Source organism: Vicugna pacos, chromosome 15 (genome assembly GCF_048564905.1).
Source record: "Vicugna pacos chromosome 15, VicPac4, whole genome shotgun sequence".
NCBI classification, from domain to species: domain Eukaryota; kingdom Metazoa; phylum Chordata; class Mammalia; order Artiodactyla; family Camelidae; genus Vicugna; species Vicugna pacos.
This window is the reverse complement of record NC_133001.1, coordinates 3805523-3831417: the sequence shown is the minus strand read 5'-3', so window position 1 is coordinate 3831417 and position 25895 is coordinate 3805523. Positions and strand designations below refer to the sequence as shown.

Below are 25895 nucleotides of genomic sequence, written 5' to 3'. Positions count from 1 at the left end.
GGCAGAGTGAAGTAGGATGCACAGACTGGAACTTACTTATCCATTTTACTCTTGATGGGTATTTGGGTTGTTTCCATGTTTGAGCACTTACAAACAATGCTATGTAAACACTCTTATTCATGTGCCCCAGTACACACATAAAAGGTGAAACTGCTTGGTCATCCAGGAGGTGTATTTCCTTCTCTATTAAACATTGCCTCATTGTTTTTGCAGAGTGGTTGTACCAGTTTACACTCCCACCAGCAGGATGGGTTCCCTTGGTTGGATTCGATTGCACCCCCTTAGGAAGTAGTGGGGAGATACATCTTGGAAAAAATGAGGAAACCAGGCAAAGGAAGGTTTTTGGGTGCTAATCCAAGGATTTCAGACTATTTGACTGCCCTGGGAAACCAGTGATGATTTTGAAACAGGTAACAAAATGCAAATGAGGTTTTAGGAAGCTGAGTTTAAAGCTCTCAGTTGGTTTGTGTTGGAGGAGAGAGTAGAGACAGTGGTGGGGTTGGCTTAGGCCAACAGCAGGATGTAAGCTCACAGGAGAGGAAAACATCTACGGGAAGAAGGTGAAAAGGGGGAACTGAGCAAATGCCAGGGAACAGAGACCCAGCGCATCCCAGATCTACCAATTCTTGTCTTTAAATAATCTAGTTAGACTATCGCACACTACTGGTGGGGGTGTGAAATTCCACAACCCTTCTGGAAAGTGCCTTGGTGTTCTTTAGCAAAGATGAAGGTGTACATACCTAATGACACAGAAGTCCCCAAATTTACCAAAACAGCCAAACAGAATCACCCCCATAGAATGGATTTCAAGAAGGAAAGAATTGCCAACAATGTCAAATGTAACAGAGAGGTCCCTCAAGAAAAGACCTGAGAAGCATCCACAGACTTTGGCAATTAGGAGTCTGATGATAAGATTTGCTAGAGAAATGTTTGTGACGCTGTGGGGGTAGAACCTGGAACACAGTGATTTGAGGGGAGAACAGATAGTAGCAAAAGGAGACTGAGTGTAGAACATGTTGTCAGGATGGTTGGCTGAGCACAGACTCGGCACACGGAAACATTAGCCTGTGATAAAGGTAGTATTTCAAACCAATGAGTAGAGGGTACAAAACTTGACAACTGGTGATGTAACACTTGGGAAAAATAATGATGTTAAATCCTTTTATCATATACCAAATTAAAGTCCCGATGGATTGAATAGTTAAATATGAAAAACAAAACCAGAAAAGAACTAGAAGAAAATGCTAAGTGTACATAAACTTGAGGATAATTAAAGCATTTCTGAGATCGACAATAAACCTAGAAACCTTAAAGAAAAGTATGGGTAATTTGACTTCCTTAAAATTCATACACATACTAAACCCTTCTGTAAGGAAAAGAAGAAAAAGGAAAGACCATAAATAAAAATAAATGACAAATGACAAACAGAAAAATGTTTATAATATATGAGAAAGAATTCTTTTAAATAAATATGAAAGTAGAAATACACCAATTTAAACATGGATGTGACTATCAATGCACAAAAATGCAATTGTTCAAAACCAAATGAAAAAGAGTTCAACCTGAATAGGAATCAAAAACTCTAGTTCAAGGGGATGAACTGAACTCTGACATTTACTTCTCTTTTCTCCCTCAATCCCACTGAAATGACACTTTTTTTTTAATGAAAGAAAAGGGAAAAATTCCAAAGCAAATTTGGAATACAAGGAAGGGAGTACAGTGGATTCTTTGGGACCTGACACCCAGATCTCTCCTCTCCAGTCCCACCGCGGTCATGTGGTTCACGTGGGACTGTCGCCTTCTTAGAGAGCTGGCTTCCAGGCCACGGCTGAATGGCTTGGGAACAGTCAGGGGAAGGTACGCCTCTCACCACTCCACCCACTTTGGGTTCCATTTTATGGAAAAAACACACAATTGTCAGTTGGAGAACCAAATATAACTTTACTAACTGGTAAAGATTTAAAAACCCTGTGGTAGATCCTTGGATTTGGAGAGATTGGAAAGACAAAAACTTTATTTCCCAGTATCCCTTGCCGCCTGAGTTCTGGGTGTAAGTTGAGTTCCACCAGTTAACTACACTCATCACGTTTGTTGAGGAACCTACTTCCAGACATGGAGAAAAGAGGGAGTCACCTGAGAAGTAAGCAGAGTGGGAAACCCTGAGGCTCTGAGACAGCAGGCATTGTGACAGTCAGTGGTAATCGGGGAGTTTCAGGCTCTGCGTCCCCTTCCCCCCACCCCGCCTGTCCTTTGTTCACCCACATCGGTTGTCCTTCTCCAGCAAGGCAGAATGGCATTCAGAGTAAATAAGAACTCCCGACCAACAGGAACTTTGGAATAATAAATGTTTGTTGTTTTAAGCCAAAAAAAAAAAAAAGAATAAAAAGTAACTCACCGTAGCTGCAGTGGTGGACAGCTAAGGTGGCATTAGAGGAGCATGCAGTGCACCAGCCAATTCTCAGTGGACACTGGACACTAAGAGGAAAGCATTTTGCTGCCAGAGCAATTCCCACCCTACTTCCTCCATCAGGAAAGGATCCTCAGCCTGCAAACCTGTCCCCCTTGTGCATCCTGGAGGGAAAGCTGCTCATCCCATACCTTCCTATCTGTCCCCTCAGCAACCCAGGAAAAAGACCACCCTCAAACTCCAGTATGAAGTGAAAAACAAAAAGGAAAATAAAAAAGCAAAATAATCTGGATTAACATCCAAATGATTTAAACAAAACCAGGGTAGGTAGAAACCAAAGCGTTTCACTTGAATGCCTGGCAGCAATGAGATAGGAAGGAAGCGGGCAGGACACAGCCATTAAAAGACTGGCACGGCAGCTAGCACCAAGATGGGGGAACGTTCAACTCCCAGGAGACCTTGAGGCCCAAGACGGCGGGAGATTTGCCTTCCAGTAGACCTTGAGCTTCATTACACTCTCGTTGTAATATATTAGCATGGGAAATGGCATTCCCACAGGCACCATGACAGTTTGGAGGCTGACCATGGAAAGTCAAAAAGTGGGCGGTGGCCCAGTTCCTGGGAATCCCCGCCCCTTCCTCCCACTTGTTAGCATATGAAGCCACTGAGCCCACAAAAACTAGTGACTAGTAACAGCGGGCCTCACGGCCTCTCACTCTCTCACCTTCGGACACGGCCTGCACTCTGTCTATGGAGTGTGTACCCACATTTACTTTAAACTGAACACCCACCCCAACACCTCGTGGTCTCTCTGACCTTCAGAGATGGCCTCCACTTGGTCTATGGAGTGTGTGTCTCTCTGAATAAATCTACTTTTACTCAAGTATGGCTTGCTCTTGAGTTCTTTCCTGCCTAAAGCCAAGGACCCACACTTGATGGAGTGCATCCCAGGGACACAGCTAACCTCTTGGGCCCCATTTTTTCTGTATCAGTAATGTCCCAACTGATCCTTCCACCTGCGCTACGATCCACCCTGAAGCCATTATTCCATTCTTGCACAAAGTCCCATTCTGCATTCCTTTGAGTTCAGACACATTTCCTGATGTTCATGCCTGTTTAGAATGGTCCCCCCAAAGCTTTTTGTCCCCAAACTTGCCCTGTGCCAGGGAAACCACCCCCATGTTCCCAGGACACAGTTCTTCATTTTTACGGCTCTTCCCTCTGCCTCAACTACCCCCTTGGTAATTCTGCTATTCCAAATCCTGTGCCTACCCCCACCTTCTCTGCCCATCTGAATGCCACTTCCTCCATGATGTGTTTCTTTAACCCACAGGGCCTGGGTTAAGGTCTGGCCCTTAGAAGGTGAACGATGACCATCTGTGGAATGAATTAATTTGCCAAATGCACGTGGTTCCTCTTTTACTGACTGCCTCCCTCCCTTCTTGCTTCTTTATGGGGCCTCACACTCTTGTGCTCGTGAATTTGTCTCATCTCTGACCTGCTGGAAACTCCTTGAGGCGTGGGACTGTGCCTTCTGGCCTAGGCTGTCCCAATCTGCCTAAGACTAAGGACTTTCCTGGGTCACAGGACTTTCAGTGCTCAAACCAGAGAAGTCTCAGGCAGCCTGGGGTGAGCTGGTCACTGAAGTCTCGCAAGTCTTTCACTCTATGGGTTATGGAGAGAAACTACGGTTAATGTGATGGCTCAACCGTGGCCTCCAAATCAGATTTTCTGCCTGTCTGCTGCAGGCGGGCCCTCGGTCTGAGGGTGTGGCTCTTCCACTGAGGGAAAACTCCGCACGATCTAGGAAGAAGGTGGGTCTTCAAGCCAGAAGATTAATTTCCTACCTGAAAGGGAAGTAAACCCTGAAATACAGGTCAAAAGACACAGAAAATCCACAGAAGGGCCTGCGGAAGCAGGGGCGTGGAGTTCATTTTTCAGTGGGGCTTCACCCCAGCTCTTTCTCCTATTTCTATGAGTCCAGACAAGTGTTACATTCTCTGAGCCTTAGTTTCTACATTTGCAAGGCTGGGGATGAAAATGCTCTCTTGGCAGGCCTGTTGAGAGAGTTAAATAAGAGAAGGTGTGTGTAACACCAAGCCCACCGCTTGGTGCCTGGAGGAGCTGACACTGCCAGGGGCTCCCAGCATGCTCCTCTCCCCACCCCGGGCCCCGAACTCCCACTTCCTTTCCCCTCCGCTCACTGTCCCTTCTCTCCTCCCTCCAGACTTCCTGTTTTCCACTTATGTTCCCCCATCGTATCTTTCCTATTTACAAAAAAGGAATTAATAACATGAGGGTGAAAAATCAGCACAAAACTTCAAGAAGTCACAGAGTACACAACATTTTTCTTGCAGAGTTTGGTTTGGTCCTTGGTTTTCTGTGTCCTTCTCTGAAGGAGCAGGCATTGGGGTTTGCAGAGCTGGGGCGGCAGTGGGATGTGGAATGCCCTCTTTAATCTCCGGCCTATGGAGAGAAGAGGCAAAGGGGGCGACATCTTTGCCGAGGACTGCCTGTTTCAAGGAGCGGATTCTCCCTGGGTAAATGCCTCAGCTGGCTCACTGTACTTGGACAAGCTAAGCCAGCGAGAAATAAACCTCCCTGGGACGTGCTGATTAGATAAGCCAATGAGAGTTGTGGAAGACACGGACACGAGATTAAAAAACATAAAACGAATGTTACTTTTTACAGCGCCTATGAGCAGACAAAGACTCTTCGGTTCTAAAACAGCTGATTGGTGGGGCAATAGAGGAGGCACTATGTTAATCGCAGAAGGAGAAAAAAAGGAGTGGTGGGTGGGTTCCCACTGAAAGGTCCACCCTAAAGGGATTGGATTCAAGGGCCCAGGAGCAGCCAGGCCACTGCACTGGGGGTGAGTAGAGTGGATTTTAAATATATGGAGTTACAGCGTGGCTGTCGGTTCCGGTCTGGGGATGTGGGTGAGCACACTGAGCAGCCCAGGCAGGACTCCCCAGCCCACTGAGAGTCAGGGGAGAATTTTATTGCTTTTTGCTAAATATCTATACAAGACTTGGAGGGCAAAGATAAGGGACAATCTAATTGTTTAAATTGATCTATAATATTTCAACATAGGAGAGGACCCATAAGAGAATGACCGGTTTGTCCTGTAGTAGTGTCACTTTTCTGTGCTCCCCTGTCCCCGCCTCCAGAGAGGAGCGGGTGTGCGTGTGGGGCATCCGGGCAAGGTGCGACTTCGCCCGGAGCTGAGAGCACACCTGGTTATGTTCTCTGCCTGGGGTGGGTGGTGTCTAACTACCCCTCTTCAATCCATGCTTTTCACAGTGGTTGGTCCTGTGCCTGCTTCACGCTGCTTCCAGTTCAATAAGGGTTATTTACAGCATCTTCTTAGGGGCTTCTGAAAGTCCAGGACTTACATTAAAAATCCCCACTTCAGCTAAGCTTTCCAGTCCGAGGGAGGCACCCTTTTCCCAAGGATCTGCTTCTCGGGCTCTTGAGGGGATGAGAGGAAGGGGACGTGTGAGCAGCCAGGGAGCCCAGCCACATCTCTCTCCCTAGAAGGGACAGGCTGCACAGTTCTTGTGTTAGCAGGGCGCCTGGAGATCAGGTGGCTTTCCAAGGAAAGTGGCATCCGGCCCTTGATGCAATTCTGACTTAGAAACCCAGCGCCCTTAGCTCTACAGACTTCCGTCCCTGAGAAAGTGTGTTTTGCCCTCTCTCCAAGCAGGCCTCCTGGAATTTGGAACTGAGCCGTGAGCTCATGAGCAGAGGCGTTTTCTCAGGAGTACCCTGAAGATCCACCAACTATGCTCTTTCTCCTTCTCACCCCACAACTTATTTTGGATGTCTCAGTCTAAGGAGAGTCATCTTTCCCCATGAATTGCAGGCACTCAGTTAAGTGGCTTGTTGCTCGACTGAGTGTCGGCCCAACTCTGGCTTCAGTCAAATTCACTTAACCAGAAAGGCAGTAATCAAGTACTTAGACTTCATAGTGGAGACCCTCAAACATCTCTTTTACCTCCCTCCTCTGTGAACAGGGATGGTGGCCATGCCAGCATGGGAGATAACTTTGTCACAAGAAACTGTGCGTTCTTCAATGTTAACATTCCCCAAACCAGAATCAGCTGGTCCTGGGTTTCCTTTTCTCAGCCTTCATCTGTAGAAAAGATTGCTTCTTGAGCTACTTGGGATCCACTTTCCTGCCTGAAGAATTGGGCTCTGTGCTTCTGTTGGTTTATTATCTCAGGAGTACATGACTGGGGTTATTTTATATAATCTCGAGACCAGGAGCCCTTGAAGGCTCTCTTAATCAAAAATGAATTCAGCTCGGTTGGAGGCCCAGTAAGTCATGCAGTACTCACTTCTGGTGTCATAGGTCGTAAACGGGGTCTGACTCGCCCTCCTCTTGTGTTTTGGCCTTCCTCTCCTTGATCCAGAACAAGGGCGGCCCTAACAGAGAAACAGAAAAGGACCATCCACACCTCCTTCATCTCTGCCCCTATCCTCCTCGGTCTGGGCACCTGGCAGCATCATTTTATATCAGACTCCCTAGATCATGGGCTCTCTCTCTAGAAGGAGTCATTTCAACTCAGCCAGATCTTGTTACTCACCGGCTTGATGCTGAGAACAGTGTTTTCAGCACACAAATGGCCCAGGGCTGCCTCACGTCGGGTAATCCCTCTGGGCTAGCATTTCAGTTAGCAGCCATTCCAGTGCCTACTGTGTACTTGCAAAGTGCTTTGCCGGGCTGAGGGGGCAGGAGGAAGATAAACAGCACATGGAGCCCTGCCATCAGAGAGCTTACAATATAGCGGGAGAGGCAAGGTATGTGCGTTTCAATTAACAACTGAAGATAACATTTTGTAACTATTCCAATCAACAAGCATGACTCATCGGATAAAATCAGACAGCCACTGGAGTTTTGCCTCTTGCTGCTCTTTTAAATGTATTCTGCCGGGCTGGATCTTGGTCTGTCACTGGATGGCATTTAGACAAGTCACGTGACTGTTCGGCTCACAAGAGTCTCAGTCTCATTTCAGTAACTGCAATGTCCATCCCAATAATAATTCAAACTTCAATCTCGACTTCAGATTGAAGGCCTCTTCTCATCCCAGCTTGGTGTGGCTGCAGAAGCCTGTGGCAGTTGGCGGTCTGGATGGGAGTTTTGGCGTTCACTCTTACTTACTCACTTATTTAGCTACCAGTGGTCTGCAACCCCCTTCAGGGCTGTTGTCTGGGGAGAGAGAAAAGGTGAGGAGAGGGAAATGCTCTCTATACATTTGTGATCACCAGCCTCTCCGGGCTCCTCCGGGGAACATGCTGAGTCTTTTACACATCCCTGGAGACCGCTCAAAGGCCAACCTTTTCCAGCCCCCTCAAAATCCAGCCCCCTGCCGAACATTCCCAGCTCTCACCTCCTTCCTCCTGGAGAAAGTCTCTGTGGCCAGGCAGGGGTTTTCTCTGCTTCTGTGCCCACCCGTCTCCTCTTCCCTTCCTTTTCTTCCCCATCTTGGGTGAAGCGCCCCTCCCGCCCTGGTCCTGGCTCAGCCTTTCCCCTCTGTTCGGCACCACGAATCCCCCCAAAGCCGGTCAGCAGAACGGCGTGACCTGCCAGGGTCTGGAGGCTGAGTCCTTTCTGGGTGGGGCGAGTCTTTCTTGTGGCTCGTTCACTGCAGCTCCTGGTAAATCATCTCTGCAGTTAACATGACTCTGAGCAAGCAAAAACGGACACTTTTATGATTAAAATTCTTTACTTGTTATTTCTTGTGATAAAATGGACATGATATAAAATCTACCATTTTAACCATTTTTGAGTGTATCATTCAATGGCATTAAGGAAGCACCTTCACTCTGTTGTACAATCATCACCACCCTCCACTTCCAGAACTTTTTCATCAGCCCCAGCAGAAACTCTGTACCCATTTTTATTTATTTATTTTTAATATTATTATTTATTTATTTTTAATGTCTATTTATTTTTATTTTTTATTTTGGGGGGGAGGTAATTAGGTTTACTTACTTATTTATTTTTAGGGGGGGGTACAGGGGTTGCACCCAGGGCCTTGTGCGTGCTGAGCAGGTGCTCTACCGCTTGAGTTATGCCCTCCCCGCTACTCTGTGCCCATTTAACACCAACTCCCCGTTCCTTCTGCCCCCAGCCCCAGATAATCACTGTTCTACTTTCTGCTTCTATGAATCTGGTTATTCTCGACAGCTCATATAAGTGGAGTCGTACAAGTATTTGTCCTTTTGTGCCTGGCTTATTGCACTTAGCACAATGCTCTCAGGTTTCACCCATGTTTTAGCACGTGTCAGACTTTTCCTCCTTTTTAAGGCTGAATAAGATTCCCCTGTGTGGACAGGTCACACTTCGTCTGTGTATTCATCTATCAGTAAACACTGGGGTGTCTCCCCCTCTTTTTTGGCTATTGTGAGTAATGCTGCTACAAACAGTGACATCAAGTATCTGTTTGAGTCCCTGCTTTCGATTCTTTAGGATCTATGCCTCAATGTATTTAATTGTTTCTGACTAGAGACTACGTCCCTATGGCGGGCAATATAACAGGTACAAGAGGTTACACAGTGGCCCTCGAGTCCTGTCTCTCAGTTCTCCCCCCCGCCAGGAATAGTCACTGTTATTCGGTTGCTTCTGACTTCATCCCCGGACAGGACGTGCACCCGTAAGCAACCCCACACACAAATGGTGGCAACCACACCCACTTTTCTACACTTTCCTTTTCTTCCATTTAACAATGTTTATAAAAAATCATTCCATAGCACTATTTAAAAAGCATGCCCATTCTTCTTATTTTATTGAAGTATAATCGGTCTGCAGTGTTGTGGCAATGTCTGCTGTACAGCACAGAGCTTCAGCCATACAGGAATACACATAGATTCATTTTCATATTCTGTTTCACCATGAGCTACTACATGGTATTGAATATGTTTCCCTGTGCTCTACAGTATACAATTATTTATCTATTTTATATATACCACGCAGTATCTGTAAATCTCAAACTCCCAGTTTATCCCTTCCCACCTCCCTCCCGGCTGGCAGCGACAAGTCTGTATTCTATGTCTGTGAGTCTGTTTCTGTTCTATATGTAAGTTCATTTGTCTTTTTTTTTTTTAGATTCCACATATGAGTGATATCATATGATATTTTTCTTTCTCTTTTTGGCTTGAAAAGTATGCCCATTCTATTTCATGGTTTTTCCAATGTAAGATAAAACTTTTCTTTATCAGTCCCCTCTTGATAGACATTATGTTATTTCCAATGTTTTGCTGCCATGAACAACGCTGTAACAATAACAGCCAGCATTTACTGAGCACTTACTGTGTGCCAGGCCCTCTTTAATAGCCTATCTGTGCCTTGCATCACTTAACTCCCACGAGAACCCTCTGATGTAAGTGTAGGGAGGTGAGTAACTGCCCCGAACCACACAGGCATCTTTGTCCACAGGTGGGGGTATATCTGTAAGATAATTTTCTAGACAAAGAGTTGCTGTTACCCAGCAAAGGTACCCGCATTTGTAGGAGTTACGGATACTGTGGGAACAGCCCCACGGAGCCCGCGCTCGCCCGCAGCCTCTCCAGCCGCAGCGCGGGAGATGACCCATTTCCTTCCACACTTGCTGCTGTGAAAGCTTTTGCTATTTGCCAGTCTAAAGGTGAAAAATGGTATTTCACTGTGGCTCTAATGTTCTTCCTTTTCTTTTTTCAAATGAGTGAGGTTGAGCATCTTTTCAAGTATTTCAAGGCAACTTGTTTTTATGAACAGGGTTTTTAAAAACTTGATAAAATGATTGATTCCACTCTTGATCTAGAAGAATCTGTGGTTAAGGTAGCCTGAATTCCTTTATATTTTAATTTTATTTGTATGTTGTTTTGAAAAGGTAATACAGTAACAAGATCCAAAATTCAATAGGAGTAAAAGGTGTAGAGTTGTCAACCCCCCTTCCAAGTCTCTTGCTTAGCTGCCCAATTCCTGTCCCCTTATGCAGCCAGGGTTCCATTACTCCTGCCTGCTCCTGCAGTCATAGCTTGGGCCATGCTGTCACCCTGCAGTGCTCCACGGCTGAAATATTAAATTCAAACATCTCACTCTGACGCCACCACTGTCCTCTCAGCTCCACCCCGCACCTGACCTTTAGCCTCACGGCAACTCCCCTCAACATGCCACACCTGCCCTTCCTTTCCCAACCAGGTGAGATTCTCAGCCCCCTAGGAGGCTGAGCGTCACTGTCCCACAGCCTCCAGCCACCTCTGCCTGGAAATCCTTACTCTCCATTTCATAGCACCTTGCTCAGAGTTGGCCAGCCCACGGGATCACTCTCATTTAAAAATTTTAAGCAGAGTCACCACATAACTTGTTGCCCAAACTGGATCCCTTCTGAGAATGAAAGAGGGAACCGAACAATGAAGCCAAGACAACAGGGCAAATGGAGACTGCCCAAGGCAAACTGAGACGCAAGTTCACACCCAATCTTAAGGAACAGTCACATTCAACTTCAGATCAGAGTTCAATGTTCTGAGTCCTACAAATGATTAAATTTCTGACTTTGCTGCCCCAGCTTCTCCTCTAAGTCAAAATTTTAATTTAATTTAATTCTTTGTTTATTTTAAATTGTTTTGTTTTGTGATTTTTTTACGTGTTTATTAAATGAAAATTTTAAAATAGTACATTTAAGCAACATTGTTTTCTTAAAAAAAAAATCTGTTTTTGGACTATCAATTTCAGCCCGTAAACCCAAGGGTGCAGAAAACATTAGTTTATTTTTTTAAAACTCTCCATCTAAAAACAAAACAAAACAAAACAAAAAATTCTCCATCTATATTTTGAGCCCCTGTTTTAAAAAGGTGCTGATACTTATCGCTGTTGGTTCTGAGTTTCCCTCATGGTTTCCATTTTGAGGTTGCAGTGGGGGGCTCTGCAGAGTTCTAGACTCTAGACCTTTGTAGGTCCCTACACTCGATGTCCTTGCCTTGTCCCCCACAGTCCTTGTTCATTGGTGCCTGCAGGTCATGGTGGAACTCAGAGCCCCCCTCCATGTTTGCAGGTGGCCTTGAATGCGGGGCAGGGGACAGCCTTGGTCTTTCTCGTGAGCATCATCTCCCACGCTTCAGTTGAGCTCCAGCCAAGTGTCTTTTCTGTTCCCCTAAGGCAGGAAGCTCCTTTTGTCTCTTCTTTCTGCTTTCACACCCCCTCCCTGAGGCAAAGCACGGAATAGTCTGGCTATTTGAATGGGGGCAAGGAGGTCAAGAAAATACCAGGCTGGAGGAGGCATTGGCTAATCTGAGGAGTGGCTTTACAGGGCGTCTCAGGTTGGCCCACGTGCCAGAGCACAGTCCCCTGCAGCCTGGGGGAGCAGTGGGATGGTCTTGCTCTGGGTCCCTCTTGGGACCTGAACTCCTAGGTACTCACAGTCCCTCTGTGGTCTCAGTGATTCCCAATCATGTTTGCAAATGATGGCTTCTGTGGCAGTTTTGTCAAGGTCTAAGCTTAAGTAAAGGGACTGCCATCTAAAGCCTCTTTCCTCCTTAGGCAGTATTATCAGCTGTAGCTCCCCTAACCCAGTTAGCTTTCACCAGCCTCCATCTAGGGCCTGCAGGGGGCAACAGAGAGCAGGTGCAGAGGGGAGAAAAGGGCTGGTTCCGAGCCTGCAGGGGCATCTGGGCTCGGGGAGAAGTAACAGTGATGACTCGCTCATTCCCCCATGCTGCCAGGACTGCCCGCCCCACCCCCTCGGAATACACAAGTCACGAGCTTCCTGGGAGTATAGTCGTTATAACAATGTTACCGTTTAGTACTAATTATTTCCCATCGGCCAGAATCGACCTAAGATTTTATACACATTGATTCAGTCAGCTCTTATAACAACCCTGGAGGTAGATATAATTATCATTCCCATTTTTCAGCCCATTTTACAGAGAGATAAGTAACTTGCCTGAGATCCCACAGTGAGTGGAACCAGGGTTTATGAGCCTCTGTTCTCTCTCTATATATATATCAGTGAACAAGGCAAGATCTTTACCACATTAGAGGAACAGACAATAAATGAATAAACAAACAAACACAAAATGCGGTTTTGGCTAGAAATGTCACGTAGACAAGGAAGGCAGAGGGAAGGACTAGGGGACGTTAGACAGGTGGTGTGGGAGGGCCTTCTTGGGTAGATGGCATTTGGTCAGAGAGCTGAATACATGAAGGAACAAGTAACACTGAGGTTTAGGGAAACAAAGGTGCTAAGGGCGTGAGTGGGAATCGGCTCCGGGTGTTGGAGGAACAGCGGGACGAGCAGTGTGGCTGCACGGAGTGAGCTAAGGGCTATGCTGTTGCTGGCTGCAGGCCACAGCGGCGATCGGGGGTACATACAGCCACCGCCTAACCTGAGCCTGGCCCCTTTGGGTGTCTCAGCTTCCCTTAAAGACATCTACCATCTTTTTTTGCCCTCCTGGACAGTCTTGACCCCGTCACGGTATGTTCCCTCCTTGACCCTGGATACAGTTCAAAAGCAGCTAAAGTCGACAAGAATCTGGGGCAGCCAGTCTCATTCCAGCTGCCAAAGCTTGGCACAAACGATCTGAGAGCCAAATCTTACACACACTGGAATGAGTCTGGCCCAGCTCATGGAGAATTTCATGTACATAAAAGTTCTAGAGAGACCTGCCTTATTCCCACCAACACAGGACCTGAAACTCACAGGCCCCGCCAGGGTAGGGAACTTGTTTTCACGTCTTACTTTGCCCCCCATGCCAGGGGTCAAACCTGCTTAAACCCTGTCACCTGTCAAACCCCGATGGGGCTCAGATGGCACCTGGCCAAGAGGTGGAAAGAGGATCTGTCCCTGTGAAGTAGCCACCCGTCTCTGCCAAGTCTCTAAAGGAATAGGAGTCCCTTTTAAGAGCTGCAAGTTAGGAAATATCTCTGCCCCGCCTTCTTCCTTGTAGAGCCTGTGACTAAGACGGGCCCATGTGGGATGCCCTTTTGGCCTGGGTTAGGTACAGCCTGCGGCCCAGGACTAGAGGGAGCTGAGTGGTCTAATCCAGGATCCATCGACCTCAGCACTGCTGCCAGTCAAGGCCAGCTAACTGTTGGCTGCTTTGTGTGGGCTGTTAGCAGCATCCCTGGCCTTTACCCACTAGAGGCCAGAAGCACTCTCCTCCCTGTGCCTCCAGATATTGCCACGTGTCCCCTGGGGACATGTCTGACTGAGAACCACTGGGTCCAGCTTTCCTCTTTCCCCTAAGCCAACGCGTGGTTCTCCGCTATAACTGCTGTGGTGTGAGGAAGGCCCCCAGGCATTCACCCTGAGCCTAAAGCCAGCTGGGTGAACCAGTCTCCTTGGCAGTAACACGGGAAGAGTTCAGGGGGAAAGGACGGGAGAGAAAAGGGGTGAGCAGAGCTGCTCTCACCACTTTTTGGCTCACAAAACTAAATCATGGGGAAGGGGAGGGACAGAGAGGCCACAAACATCATGGGGCTAGGTCTCTCTCTCCTTCCCCGTTCTGTCTCCCAATCACTCTCTCTCTGTCTCTCTCTGTCTCTCTCTTTCTCTCTCTCTCTCATACACACACACACACACACACACACACTTCTGCCATTCTGTGTATTGGCTTTGTTCTCTGCCCCTGAAGACAGGCTTTCTCCAGAGACAGAAGGGAGCTTAGTGCTGGAGGAGAAGGTTAATTCCTGGTCTAGAATAAGAGGTGTGCAGGGCAGGAGCCCGAGGCCATGGGTGTCAGCAAGGGAGGAGTGAAGGGACTCACCATGCGGTCCAGCCCAGAACAGGGCATAAACGAAGCCACAAGGGGCTGGTGGAGAGAAGAGGAAGGAGTCTGAAGACTTGGGGTCTTCATCGTGCTGCAAAGCAGGAAGGAGCGTCAGAGATTAGGAAGCTGTTCGTTACGAGCCATGGCCTTCAGCCCACTCTGTGAATATTTGCTCTATCCCAGAGATGCAGACTCAGAATCACAGGATGACAGAGTCTGAAGGACACTCAGAGACCATTTAGTCCAATCAGCTCCATTGAGGCTCTGTCATTAACATACCAGCACTGGAATCTGAGGGTGACGCTTGCCCCCAGCCCTTCCCTCTAAGCCTGGCATCCTCCTAAATTTGGAATCAAATGAGGAATAAGACACAGGAGTCAAACAGCTAGAGATGAAAATTGCTTCATAATGGATAAAGCTGATTGGAGACTTTGGTTTAGAATGTGCAGTCACAATCAGGCTTCCTAATTCCTTCCCCCAGAATCAAACTTATCTTCCCGGCACTGGAAGACTCCCTACCTACAGGACAAGAACCTGCCCTGGGACGTTTACACCTAAGAGAGGAGAGGAGGGAAGCTCGGACCTTCCCTGGGGCAGGCAGTTCTCAGAAGGGTCTGAGTCATGCACGTGCTCATTTTATTCTCCCAACTTCTTCAAGCCCAAGAGCCACTCATCATCCACTAAGTCGGAGTGAGTAAGGAGGTAGAGAGATGAGTTGAGAGTACTTTTCTCAAAACTTCAGAGAGGATAGAAGCTTCCTCTTTGTAGGGAAGAGTAAAGTGCTTGGAGGGAGAGATGTGAGTTCCCCTTAACAAGCCACCATTTTAAAAGTGCCAATTCTGCTCCAAGAAGACTGAAGCCCAGAGAGGTAAAGTGTTCTCTCGAGGTCACACAGCTCTGAGGACTGAGTAAGGTTCCTAATGCCAAGCCTTTACCATTTCACACTTTTTTAAAAAATTTGTTTGTTTTTTATTGACATATAGTCAGTTACAGTGTGTCAATTTCTGGTGTACAACATAATGTCCCGGTCACACATGCATATACATATATTCATTTTCATATTCTTTTTCATTAAAGGTTATTACAAGATATTGAATATAGTTCCCTGTGCTGTACAGAAGAAATCTGTTTTTAATCTATTTTTACGTATAGTGGTTAACAGTTGCAAATCTCAAACTCCCAAACTTATCCCTTCCCACCCTCTTTCCCTGGTAACCATAAGATTGTTTCCTGTGTCTGAGTCTGTTTCCTTACCATTTCATACTTGTAATCACAGAAAGTCAAGGTCATCCAGGGTCATCAGCATGATAGTAACAAGAATCTCCTCCATCATTTAGGAGATCTTCTTGCCCCTTCCTCCATCACCACTATTGCCTCCACTTCCTCTATATGCACCTCATCACCTCCATCTCTAGCTCCACCACCTCCATTTGTGCCCAAATACCATAGTGCCATTCCTACCATTCCGCTTACCATTTCCACTTCTACCATCTCTCCATTTTACTACCCACCCCCTTTTTGTTAGTAGGCACAGCACAGACCATCTGGGTGGAGAGGCAGGTATGAGCTAGAAGTTTAGTCTTCTGGTCTCCAGAAGTCTTTAAGATCTTTGAGATCAAAGATCTCCGTAGCTCATGATGTCCCCTGATCCCTCCAAAAGATCATCTTGGAAGATTTTATGAAGGCTGTGATGGTGACACATAAATACACATGGCTATACACAAACTCATTAACCACAAGTACAAACGGCTATGATTTCTAACCATGTCCTAATCTGAGAACTGCAGATTTAGGGACCTGCAATGTGACACATCCATTTGATTGGCATCTCAGTAGTCCTCAAAGCTCTAATGACCTAAAAGTTGAAAACATTTGAGTGAGCCGCCAGCCTGGGTCACCCCAGTGTGGAATACAGAAACCAGGCCTCTGCAGGCTCGTGGAAAGTCTGCCACACATCTATAAAATGGGTGGCCCTGGGGCAGGATTGGATCATCTGTAAGGTCCTTTAGACCTCCACCTCTAAGACAGAATCAGAAAGGGTCTGGGATAGGAACCATGCAGGGAGATAAACCAGCATGTAAAAATCCAGGCTGAAACAGCACGGCCGTATAAATCACCAAGTTAAAATCCAAGAGGAAACTTGGAGTGAAGTGTCTGCCTGTGATCCCGGGCAGCTCTGTTTAGACCCTGCACCACCCTGGTCTCCCAGCCAGGCAGGCGTCAGCCCCTCGCCCTGCAGGGGTGTCCCTTCCCCCACCCTGGTCACATGGCTGGCCCTGCCACTGAGCCCCGCAGGTCAATCTCCAATGCCCCAAATACTGCTCAGCCTGGAAATCACAGCGCGACCTTCTTGCCACCCAACAGCAACAGAACGAGTGACTCTGGCCTCCCTGAGATCCGGACCGTGCGCTTTCCAGGGCTAAGAGCGTGAAGGTAAGTTCGCTGCTTGGAGCTTCAAGACAGTAGACTGAGCTGTGCAGTAAAGGGCAAATGTGCTTTACAGTACGAGCACAGAGTATTTAAGAGTGAGATTCGTACACACTGAGAAGGAGAATACCATGAAAGCTGGTATCCTTCCAATGAGCATTAGATATTTGCCTTTCTTTAACAAAATTATGGTATATTAATCATCCTGGTGCCTTGAGTTCATTGGTCTGGGGCACAAAACCTCACACCAGATTATCAGCAATGGTAGGAGACTCACTCTGACAGCCTGGTGAGTTAGTTCCTTTTTGTTCTCATCTGATGGAACTGAGACCCTTCTTCTTCCAGGCACATATGTGTCTATCATCTTTGCCAAAATTACAAGATGAGCTGAAATATTTACGAAATAAGCAAAAACCCTGAGACTTGCTTCTTCCCCAGAAGCTAAGGGAAAACAGATTACATCTGTGAATGTAACACCTCGGGATGGAAACGGAATAATGGCTAGCCTTTCATTACACATTTCTGTTGTTAGGTTTTTGGATATAGTACCTGGTTTGTTAATGGGTAGTTCGTTTAGGAATATTTTGTTTATCTTTTCTTTCCTCCCCTGACGCATGCGTGGTTGGAGTCTGCTAAGCCCAGAGGCAGGGGAGACGCTCCTGGAGGTGAGGGTGGCCTTTCTCTGGCTTCTAGCTTAGTTTTTTAAAGCCCAGCGTGAGCCCGCGTTATTCTTGTTAATTCAGTTCACAAGCTAATCCCAGATGAGCCCTCAGGGAGGTCCTTTCCTGAACCATTTTGGGCTATCAGAGGGGGTCAGTGCCTACCATGCTGGTACCCACATTCTTTGATATAAGGTCAAATGACTTAAAAGATGAAGCAGGAGAAGCTCCCAAAAGGTCGACTTTTGATGAATGTGGCACAACTTTTTGTCTAGTTAGTTTTTTTCCAGAGACATGAATGTCTAAACTTGAGGCTTTATTGTCTTATTTTGCATTTCTTCCCTAATAATTAAGCTATTTTGTTCTGCTTGTTTCCAGTGTCTAGTGCAAATGTCTAAAACAAAGTGGATTGGTTGGAATGAATTGCTGCGCCCTTGTGGATGGGAGGTGTTGGGTGGGGCTGGAGGTTGGGAGGCAGGGAGTGGGGAGTGGGGTGGGTGGGGGGAGTGTTAAATGGCAGGTGATCCAGTCACTAGGGTTCTGATGGTCAAAACACGCTGTCCGCCCCTAAGACGGGCTATATTACCGCCTCCTTGCTGCAGTGGACATGAAGGCTGCTTGGGCAGGGGCCCTGAGTGCTCGCTGGTGCGGAATTTAGCCTTACAGGCTTAAGGCATTGGTTTTGTCAGCAGAGTTTGGATTCTCAGAAACCAGATTTCATGCTGGTGGCAGGGGCAGTAAAGTGAAATGAGGCCCTTAAGTGACTTGGGACAGAAGAGAATTTGGTTTGATCCCTCACTGTGAAGCCATGCTCACCCCTGAGGCGATTTATGATCTGAAGGTGGATGGGAGAATAATGGTGCGCCAGCTGGGCAGCGGAGGGGCTGGTCTGTGAAAGACTGCGGTCACGAGTTCTTTCATTTGCTACAAGCTAGGGCTGCTATGTCTTAACATGATTCTTTCAGTGACACATTGAGGTGGACGATTGCACTGATTCATGCTCCTTGGATGCAAGAAACTCAAATCAGCTGAAACTAGCCGAAGAGAAAGGGGCGTTTTGTATAAGGCCATTGAAAGGGTTTGTGGGCAGGAATTCAGCCAGACCTCAGGAAGGGTCCAGAGCCCAGAAGTGGACGGCTTCTTCCAGACCCCCTCTATCTTTTGTTTCTTTCCTCTTCTTCCTCCTTCCCTTCCTCTCTCCCTCCCTGTCTTCCTTCTTTTCTTGGGTCCCAGAATTAAAGAATCCAATTTGAATCTTGGCTCCACCCTGCCTGGCTTTGTGACTCAGGGCAAAATCACTTAATTCTCTGAATCTCCGTTTCCTCATCTAGAAAATAAGGTTCAAAATTATGCACGTCACTGAATTTTAATCAGGATTAAATGAGATTATGGAAGCAAAATATCTGGCATTCAATTAATCTATATTATGTGAAGTGGTGAAGACAGGACTTTTTTTTAAATTTATTTATACATTTATTTTATGATATCATATTTTTAAATTGAAGTATAGTTGATGTACAGTGTGATACGTTACAGATATGCAATATAGTGATTCACAGAGTTTTAAAGGTTATAGTCCATTTGTAGTTAGTGTAAAATATGGGCTCTATTCCCCAGGTTGTACAGCACAGCCTTGCAGCTCATTTTATACCTGACAGTTTGTACCTCTTAATCCTCCACCTCCATCCTGCCCCTCCCCCTTCCCTCTCCCCACTGGTAACCACGAACTAGTTCCTTCTCTACATCTGTGAGTCTGTTTCTTTTCTGTTATATTCACTAGTTTGTTGTATATTTCTTTAGAGTCCACATGTAAATGGTACCTTGCAGTATTTGTCTTTCTCTGTCTGACTTATTTCACTTAGCATAATGCCCTGCAAGTCCATTCGTGCTGCACACCGGAAACTAATACAACATTTCAAATCAACTGTACTTTGATTAAAAAGCAACCAACCAACCAACCCACCCATTTAAAATACGGGAAGAAGTACTGAACAGACATTTTTCCAAAAGAGGAAATGCAGGTGGCCCACAGGAACAGGAAAAGTTGTTCAGCATCACTAATATCAGGAGAATGCAAATCAAAATCACAATGAGGTTACCATCTCACACAGAGACAGAACTTCTGTTTCAAAGGTTAGGTCATGATTGGGAAATTTTCTGATGGGCCATGCAGCTGCCAATCAGAGCAGCAGTTAATCTAAACATTTCCCATATGGTCAACACTCTGGTTGAGTTGTTTTAAGTGAGTGGCTTCCTTGGAAGATGATCTGGGGCAGCATGGGTTCTTCTGCACACTCCTGGAAGGGCCTCTCTCAAAGTGTGAGGAGGTGGGATCCAGCACAGAGGAGGTAAGGGAAAAATGGTCTCAGCTATTATAGAACTGGGAGGTATGCCTCTGCCTGAATTTGAGCTACATTGTAGCACCATCCTTCTATCGTTCTGTAGTCTTCATCTCTGTTTGCGTCTGTATTGTCATCTTGTGTTCAGTTTTTTGCTTAGTTTCCAATCTGAAAACCCACAGAACTTCAAATATGAAAAAAAAAACCCATATTTTTAAAACATGCTGGAAAATTCTATTTCATTTATATTATTCAGGAACTGTTGATTGCCAATGTTTGAAACTCAATTCAAACAGGAGGGGAAAAAAAAGTGAATTTATCAGCTCAACACGAGGGCCAGTTCAGAATTAACTGACTCAGGGAGTTACAGTGTTATCGGTACTGCATCCCTCCAGAAGGCAGGCAAAATAACAACCGCCAAGCTTAGCAACTTCACGATGCCAGAGCCAGAGCCAGGGCCAGGCAGTGTTTGTGGCTGGCTCCAGCGGGAACGTCCTGGGGAGAATTCTGACTGGCCCAGCTCTGGGCGTGGAGATCGTCCCTGAACCAATCCCCGTGGCTGGGGACTGGGGCGTGTTTAATTGGCCAGCCTAGATCACATGACCTTGCCCTTTGTGGTTGGAGGCTTCTCCACAAGAAAGAGGTTTTGTTATTCAGCTCCTCATGCCATGTCTGATGAGAAAGATACCAATTTTCAAAAAATCTCCAACGTATTGGAGTCACTGGTGAGTTCTCACTAAGCTTATCAGTTCACCATGCCCAGTTTGAATGGAAAGATGTGATTTGTTATGTGTGTGAAGCTCATGTGACGCAAACTCCATGTACGGTGATTCAGTTTAACAGAATATGTAAATTGGGAGTTATTTCCTTAAAACAGTGGCTTCTCAAATTGTGATCCCTGGATCGTTAGCAGCAGCACCAACCGGAAGTTTGTTGGAAATACAAACTGTCAGCCTCCACCCCAGATCTAAAATCAGAAACTCTGGGGTGGGGCTGAGCAAGCTGGGTTTCAATCAGCCCCCTACGTGGCTGTGATGCCGGCTTAAGTTTGAGAACCACTCTTTTAAAGATTTTTTTGTTTTGTTTTGGTAGTTCTTCTGAATATTTTAAACATGATTCAGTTTGAACAAATAGATTTAACCATAGATTTTCAGGGGATACAATTATCACATAAAGTGAGAGCATATATTAAATTATTTGTCATCTTGAATTATTTGGCCTAAAATGCTGACAGTAAAAATAATATATAACCATACATTTAAAATCAAGTAACACATGTAAGAGCTTATAATAAAAGGCAGCAGAGCTCCATCCCAGGTTTGCACACACCCTTCAGTTTCAATTCCCAAAGGCAATTATTTAGAATTATTTTTTAATTGAAATATAGTTGATTGATTTCAGGTGTACAACATAGTGATCTGATATCTTTACCGATTATACTCCATTTAAAGTTATTATAAAATATTGGTTATATTCCTTGTGCTGTATATTACATCCTTGTATTTTATTTATTTTATACCTAGTAGTTTGTACTTCTTAATTCCCTTCCCCCATCTTGCCACAACCCACAACCCATCTCCCCACTGGTAACCCATCTCCCCACAACCCATCTCCTCACTGGTAATCACTAGTTTGTTCTCTGTATCTGTGAGTCTGTTTCTGTTACTTTATCTTTATCTCCATTTGTTTTACTTCTTAGCTTTTACATATAAGTGAAAGCATACAGTATTGTCTTTCTGTCTAAGTTTCTTCGCTAAGCATAACACCTTCCAGGTCATTTCATGTTGTTGCAAATGGTAAATTTTCATTCTCTTTTAGTGACCAAGTAATATTCGATTGTTTGTATATCTTGGCTATCCAAGGTAGCTTTCATATGTTGGCTGTTATGGACAGGGAGGTGCACATATCATTTTGAAATCTGGGGATCTCAGGGCTTGGAACTGTGCTTCTGTTTCACTCTTCCCCCAGTGTGTTGGTTTTCACTCTTTCCCCAGTATGCACACCTTGGTTATATGTTGGGCTGGGGCTAGAGGGATCGGTACCACACCACTGAGATGGCCTGCCTCCTCCCTGTGCCCAGGGATGTGCGCTTCAGCATGGTAGTCTCTGCCCTGGAGCTGGCTTCACTCCCTCTAGGTGTGCAGGTCCTAAGCTGACTGCTTCTCTTCCCTTTCTATTGGACTCCACATGGAGCTTTCTTTACAACCATAGTTGTAGAAGAACTATTTTGCTAGTCCCCAGGTCAAGTTCAGAGAGATTTACTCTATATATAGTTTTAGTTTTGATGTGTTCATGAGGGGAGGTTAGCCAAGAGTTCTCCTACCTGCCATCTTGATCTCTCACTTGGAATTCTTTCAAGTTTTTTGGTTGGTTACCTACATCATCATCATCATCATCATAAATCTTTGGTTAGTTATCAAAGTTAGATATCAGCCACCTACAGGTGATTATTTAACTACCTTATACCACAACTATCTCCTCTTCTTTATCCTCCTAATGTAGATATATTATCACTGTTTTTAGTTAAAAAATTAGTGTTTATATTTTTATGATTATGTACCATAATCACATTCTTTTTTGCAGTTTCAATTTTTCCCTGATGTTTCCAATTGCCTTTCTCTTTCTTTGCACTTTCTTTGCCATTTCCATACGTTGTTCCAAATTCTCAAGGAGTGTTATCAAATTTCTTGAATTTCATCTTTTCCTTGGTGGTTCCTTCTGAAGCCTCCTTGTTAGCTCTTTTGAGGACTGACTTCTCCCTAGGGCTACATCACAGCTGTCATCCAGGGACCTCCCTTCATCAGCCTCCTGGTTGGGCCCTTCTCTCCTGGATCCCATGGTTCATGGAAGTAACATATTTAAACAACTTCTTAGGAAGTTATGAGAGAGAAATCAAATTGTTTCTTGCATGTCCAAACACGTCTTCCACACTGACTCTTGACGGGTACCTTGGCTGCGTAGAGAACTCTTGGTTGGAAACCATTCTCCCACAGAATTTTGAAGGCATTAGGCCATCATCTTCTCTCATATAATTTGCTGGCGAGTAGTCATCTAATAGTCCGAATTTTATTCATTTTTAGGTGATTTGTTCCTGGTCCTCTAACTCTAAAAAGTTTTAGGATTTTTCTTGCCTTTACACTTAGTATTCTAAAATTTCATAATGACATGTCAAAGTGTAAGGATTTTTTTTTTCACCCAATGATCCTTTGTGTAAAGTAGTCAGCTGGCCCATTTTATTTGAGACTTTTATGTCACAGTATTGGGGAATTCTCTTATTTATTTACAAAAATTAAAAATTTAATAGCAACATATTTAAAACCTATAGAATGACAGCTATTCATATATTACTGTCCAGAATTAGCAAATGTTAACCTTTTATCATATTTGTTTCATAACTATATCTATGTATCCAAAATATCAAAGATACAGCTAAAACATCACAATTAAACCTTACCTCTCCCCAGAGTAACCTGAAGTTAGTATGTCTCATGCCCCCTGCATGATTTTGTGTTTCTGTTACATATAAATGTGGCAGTAAATAATATCGGTAGTGTTCTGGTGTTTTTAATTTTATATAAATAACATCATTTTGTCTGTATCTTTTTACAACTTGCTTTTTTATTCATTATATTTTTGAGATTTATACAGGTTGATACACAGAGAGATAGTTCATTCATTTGAACTCCCTGAAGTATTCCATTACGAATCCGTCAGGAAGGCCTTCAGCTAAAAGTAACAGAAAACGTGGCTAGCGGTTTAAATATACTACGTAGATTTTTTTTTTAATTTTCACATAACAGAAAGCCCAGAAATCAGCAGTCTGGAGCACAGTGATTTTATCAGGAGCCCAGGTTTACGCTAGCCTCCTGCTTTGTCCTTCGCTCGTGACTTTGGCCCTCATATCTGTCACATTGTTATTGCAAGATGACTCCTTCATCTAGAAGTCCCATGTCCAAGGTCTGTGCAGGAAAAGGGGGAGGCAAAAGGGCAAAATATGCCTTCTAGCTGTCTGTTACTCTTTATCAGGAAAATAAAAGTTCTCCTGGAAACCCTAGCCAGCAGACTTCCATTTAAACCTCACTGGCTTGGTAGGGCCCCATGACTAATCCTAAGATTAGTTACTGGCCAAGGGCCATCAGATTGTAGTGAATGGTTTAGACAGATCACCTGAGCAAAATGGGATTCTATGAACAGGCAAGAAGAAGAGGGGATGGATGTTGGAAAGTGTAGCAGAGGCTGCTAGATGAACACTCAGTGCCCTTGCGCACTGTTTTCCTTACTAATAGAACCCAATCTCATTTGCCCAGGAAATACTTACTCTCCCAGATGTCCTGGGCCACACAGGGAGGCCTGTCGGTGGCATGGTGATGCGCAATTCCATTAAAGAATTTACCAGAGGTGAAGTATGGGAGTAGAAAGGAGTTTATTAGGGTACGCTGTCTTAGACAACAGTGGGCCACACAGGCGAGAGGTGCCTGCATGAGCACTGAGGGCCGGATGTTCGGGTGTTTTATAAGGTTGGGTCACAAGGCTAGACTTGTTGAATGATAGACTCACAGTGGGCAATTGGGTGGCGTCTTCAACATTTAATTGGATGTCTCCAAAACTTCAGAATCTTTAAGTCGTCCAGTCTTCTTCATGTAAGTACCATTAGGATATTCTAGGAGTCAAGTGGGCAGAGGGATGAGTGGCTAACTGCCATACTTAATCCTTTCCCCCCAGTAAAATGACTCCTTCTTGCCCTCAGCTTTCCGCGGCCTCCTGATTTAATCCTTCCCTCTTCTGGGGTAAGCAAGGCCTTGTAGGAGACTGAGCCTAGGAGAGAGATCTGAGAGTTTAACTTACTTCTCACGAAGATTTTCAACCAACTTTCCTGTTTTCAGCCCCACCCTCTGTCCTGGCGTTCAGATGTTTTGACTGCCTGCAATTGCCCTTTCTCTACTTTTGAGAACAATTTTATATGTTAGAGACTATGTAATCCTTGAAGTTTCATATAAAAATTTTTTTAAAAAACTATCTGCTTCTGATGTTTATTTTTCCTTTAATTATAGAAAATTTTCTTTTCACATAGTAAAATAGAAAAAACATGATGACCCTTTTGTACCTATAAAGCAGCTTCAAGAATGATCAACACATGGCTGGTTGTGACGTCTTTCCCACAACCATTTCAATTAATTGTTATTAGTTACTCCTGATTTTCTAACTCTTTAAGGTTTTTGATGATTGCTATTATTTTTCTGATCAAGTATCTGTTTATTAGCCTTGTGGCTAAGAGCTGTAGTTTCAGAAACAGACAGTCTGGGTTTGAATCTCTGTTCCCCCATTTCGGCAAGTAATCAAGTCAGGTAATCTCCTTTTTCTCAGTTTCTGTGCCTCAGTTTCCTCATCTGTAGAATGGGAATAATAACGTTACTTATCTCACAGCAATGTTGAGAAGATTCAGTTAAGTCACACATGCAGAGCAGAACATTTAAAACAGCCTGCACACTGCGACAGTAGCAGTCATTATTATCAAAGTTAAAATGTATTGAGATGGACTTTTTCATGGTATTCACTTATAATTTTTAAATTCTGTACTGTTATTTTTAGTTACATTCTTTTTCATTCCAAGTGTTGTTTACTTACAAATATTCTCTTTTCACCTTGATAAGTCTTGCACGGTTTGCTTATTTTAATAATCTTTTTAAATAATTACCTTTGGATTTATTAGCCATCTCTATGCTTGACTGTTTTCTCTTTCATTATTTTTCACTTTCATCTTTTATATTTACATTCTTCTGCTTTCTCTTCCCTCTTGCTCTTTTTCTAGTTTAAATGCTTACTTTTTAAAAGGTTTTTAAAAATAGGTTTATTTATTTCATTTTTATGTTATTCACTTTTTGAAGAGGGAAGTTAATTAGGTTTATTTATTTATCTATTTACTTACTTACTTATTTTTTTTAATGGCAGCGCTGGGGTTTGAACCCAGGACCTTGTGCATGCTAAGCATGTGCTCTACCACTGAGCTACACCTTCCCCTTCTATATGTCCTTTTGACTCAGTTTTTTTTCATCTGCATTAAGGTCTTCCACCATGAACATGGAGTTGACCATTTCCCCTTGAAATGTTACCTTTTTGTGTTGTATACATTTTGAGGTTGTGTTCGTCTTTTTTATAGTTATGAAGGTGGAGGAGGAAAAGGCTGGGGTAGGGAAGCTGGACCCTGCTAACTACAGGAGGCGATGTCAGGATCAGGAAGGTAAGGTCACCTTGAGAACTTGATGCAAATTCTGGGAGGGCTTGGGAATTCCTTGGATATTCTTATAACAGCCC

The 25895-nt window shown here is 44.7% G+C and overlaps 1 protein-coding gene across 6 annotated transcripts in view; it reads left to right on the top strand.

Annotated features, from left to right (window-relative positions):
• The first annotated feature begins 5214 nt into the window (after window positions 1-5214).
• The window catches only part of LOC102542786 (electrogenic sodium bicarbonate cotransporter 4), a 100117-nt gene continuing 79436 nt past the window's right edge, over window positions 5215-25895 (top strand). For 5 of the 6 annotated variants that reach the window (XR_012058880.1, XM_072937482.1, XM_072937484.1 and 2 more), the window contains exons 1-3: window positions 5215-5279; window positions 16523-16591; window positions 25741-25821. Coding sequence is in view for 5 of the 6 variants with exons in the window: in XM_072937482.1 (XP_072793583.1) it covers window positions 25743-25821 (79 nt within the window). In the remaining variant the exon portion in view is untranslated. Of the gene's footprint in view, window positions 5280-16522; window positions 16592-20239; window positions 20309-25740; window positions 25822-25895 lie in introns of those variants that run through there. The other variant, XM_072937483.1, reaches the window with a different exon arrangement.